Below are 2081 nucleotides of genomic sequence, written 5' to 3'. Positions count from 1 at the left end.
TTAGAAAACAGCTAGGGGGCTAGCCACCCAAAAATGAAAATTATATGTGAAAGCCACATTCTAGCCAATCTGCATTGGAATAGAGGCTAAACACAAGCTTGGAGGTGATCAAGAATATGCAATCCCAAAACCAAATTGATAACAGAGTTATATAGACAATGGTTAATGGTTAAAGGAAGCTATATTTTTTTCTCCATTCATTGCTATTAGAAGCAAAGAGAGTATTTTATTTAAACCTAATTTCTACCTATTTATAAATATATTCACCGTATAATTATATTTTTTATTCTACAATAAATCAAATTTAGATAAGAATTTTTCTAATAACTAAATATGTTAATAAAAAATCAAATGTTGGGAATTTGAGTTGGTCAATTATATTTTAATTGGAAATTTCCATGATAAGTTTTTCTTATTATTTTAATAAAATAATTTTGGCTTATTTAAAAAAAATGGTGTGATGGAAACAGAATTCGCATTAAGAAAAGATCTTGATGGATGAAAGCTACATGAGCTCAAATCGGGTGTGTGAGTGTGTGTGTGAGAGAGAGAGAGAGAGAGAGATTTATTAGATGTATGTATCTATCGTAGAGCCGACCAAGAGGAAAGAGTCCTATAGCAAACGCCAAAACAGTGTTTCTACAAGTACAAATACGCAAGTAACAATGAGAATGCCAATGTCTTCTAATTGTCTCTTTTCCACTGACACCCACCTTTTCTTCTCAGTAGACTGTCTTCTTAATTTCTTCCCCTTCTCTCTTTTTTTCCAATCATCACTTTCACCAAATTCACCTCCACTTCCAAACCCTTAACTTGCCCTGTTAATTATAAGCTACAATTGCTTATCAAAAAAAATATTACAAGCTAGAATTATTGATTAACCTTGTTACTATTGATCACAAGAAATTAAGTCTTATCTCTCAATATGGGATCAGGGAAACAAGGAACCTCGGAGACTTCAAGCGAAGAAAATGATCGGCAAGAGCAAGTCCAAGAAGGTGCGACCATTACCACCACTAGTAGTATTAGCTCTAAACGGTCTTATGAATGCACTTTCTGCAAGAGAGGCTTCACCAATGCTCAAGCCTTAGGGGGGCACATGAATATACATCGCAAAGATCGAGCCAAGACCAAGCCAGTCACAGCAGGTTCTTCAATTTCAGGCACAACAAATGAGAAGTACATGAACCCTAATCATATGGGACCAATTTCATATGAAACCATGAACTACTATCCGGTTTTGGAGGCTCAAAGGAATTATCCCATGAATTTTCATCCATCTGGGTCGTCTATCCCTAGACTGACACACTGTTATTACCATGGAAATGATTTGCATGTCCCACCAAGGCATCAGTCTCTGAGCATGAATGAAGAACTTTGGGGTGCAAATTTGAGCTTGCAAATCGATTCCAATCATTTAGAAGACAAAGAACTGAATAGGGAAGTTTCAAAACAAGATGAAGTGGATTTGGAGCTTCGACTTGGTCATGATCGGTAATAGATCACACATATGCCCATTAACCTAAGAGCAAAATATCAAGAAAAACATGCATTTTGTACAGGAGAGGGTATAATTTACATGTACGATACTTGACAGAGGGCAAAACAGATTGCAAGAACTTGATGGTGTATATTACTCTTCCATCTATGTAAGTATTACATATTGAAGTGAGACTTCGTAGGCAGACACTGCTAAAGCATGGAAGGAGAAAAATAATTCTTGGTTCAAAATTGCAATACGATGAAAGATATGAATCAGCAAATGAAGTCCTATATTCAGTTGCTTAATTGAGGTAATTAATTAATTAAGTATATATATTGTATGGTGTGTTTTAATTAATTAAGCACAAAGAAAATTCTTACTAGACCGCACTACTTTATATTCCATTTTGGTTTTCTACACTAGGATAATGTCTTCAATTCAAGCTTATAGCCTCATATTTTGTTCTATTAAGCAAGGATGTGCATTCGTCATTGTGAAAAACTCCAGTTTTCTCAAATGGTTAATCAATTAAGGTCACATTTTTATGATTTTGATCATCGCTTATTATTTTTGTTCGTATATGTCATCTTGAATTGTC

At 34.6% G+C, this 2081-nt stretch overlaps 1 protein-coding gene across 1 annotated transcript; it reads left to right on the top strand.

Moving 5' to 3' along the window:
* Positions 1 to 925: 925 nt before the first annotated feature.
* On the top strand, positions 926 to 1498 carry LOC110638513 (zinc finger protein 10-like). The gene has a single exon (XM_021789097.2). It carries the CDS (start codon positions 926 to 928, stop codon positions 1496 to 1498), a length of 573 nt encoding a protein of 190 aa, XP_021644789.2.
* The last annotated feature ends 583 nt before the right edge of the window (positions 1499 to 2081 follow it).

Source organism: Hevea brasiliensis, chromosome 15, assembly GCF_030052815.1.
Source record: "Hevea brasiliensis isolate MT/VB/25A 57/8 chromosome 15, ASM3005281v1, whole genome shotgun sequence".
NCBI classification, from domain to species: domain Eukaryota; kingdom Viridiplantae; phylum Streptophyta; class Magnoliopsida; order Malpighiales; family Euphorbiaceae; genus Hevea; species Hevea brasiliensis.
The sequence above is the reverse complement of the archived record's forward strand: the minus strand, read 5'-3'. Positions and strand labels throughout refer to the sequence as shown.

Bases quoted from the DNA above. Each gene is read 5' to 3' on its own strand.
- LOC110638513 (XM_021789097.2), top strand. From the start codon at position 926: ATGGGATCAGGGAAACAAGGAACCTCGGAGACTTCAAGCGAAGAAAAT.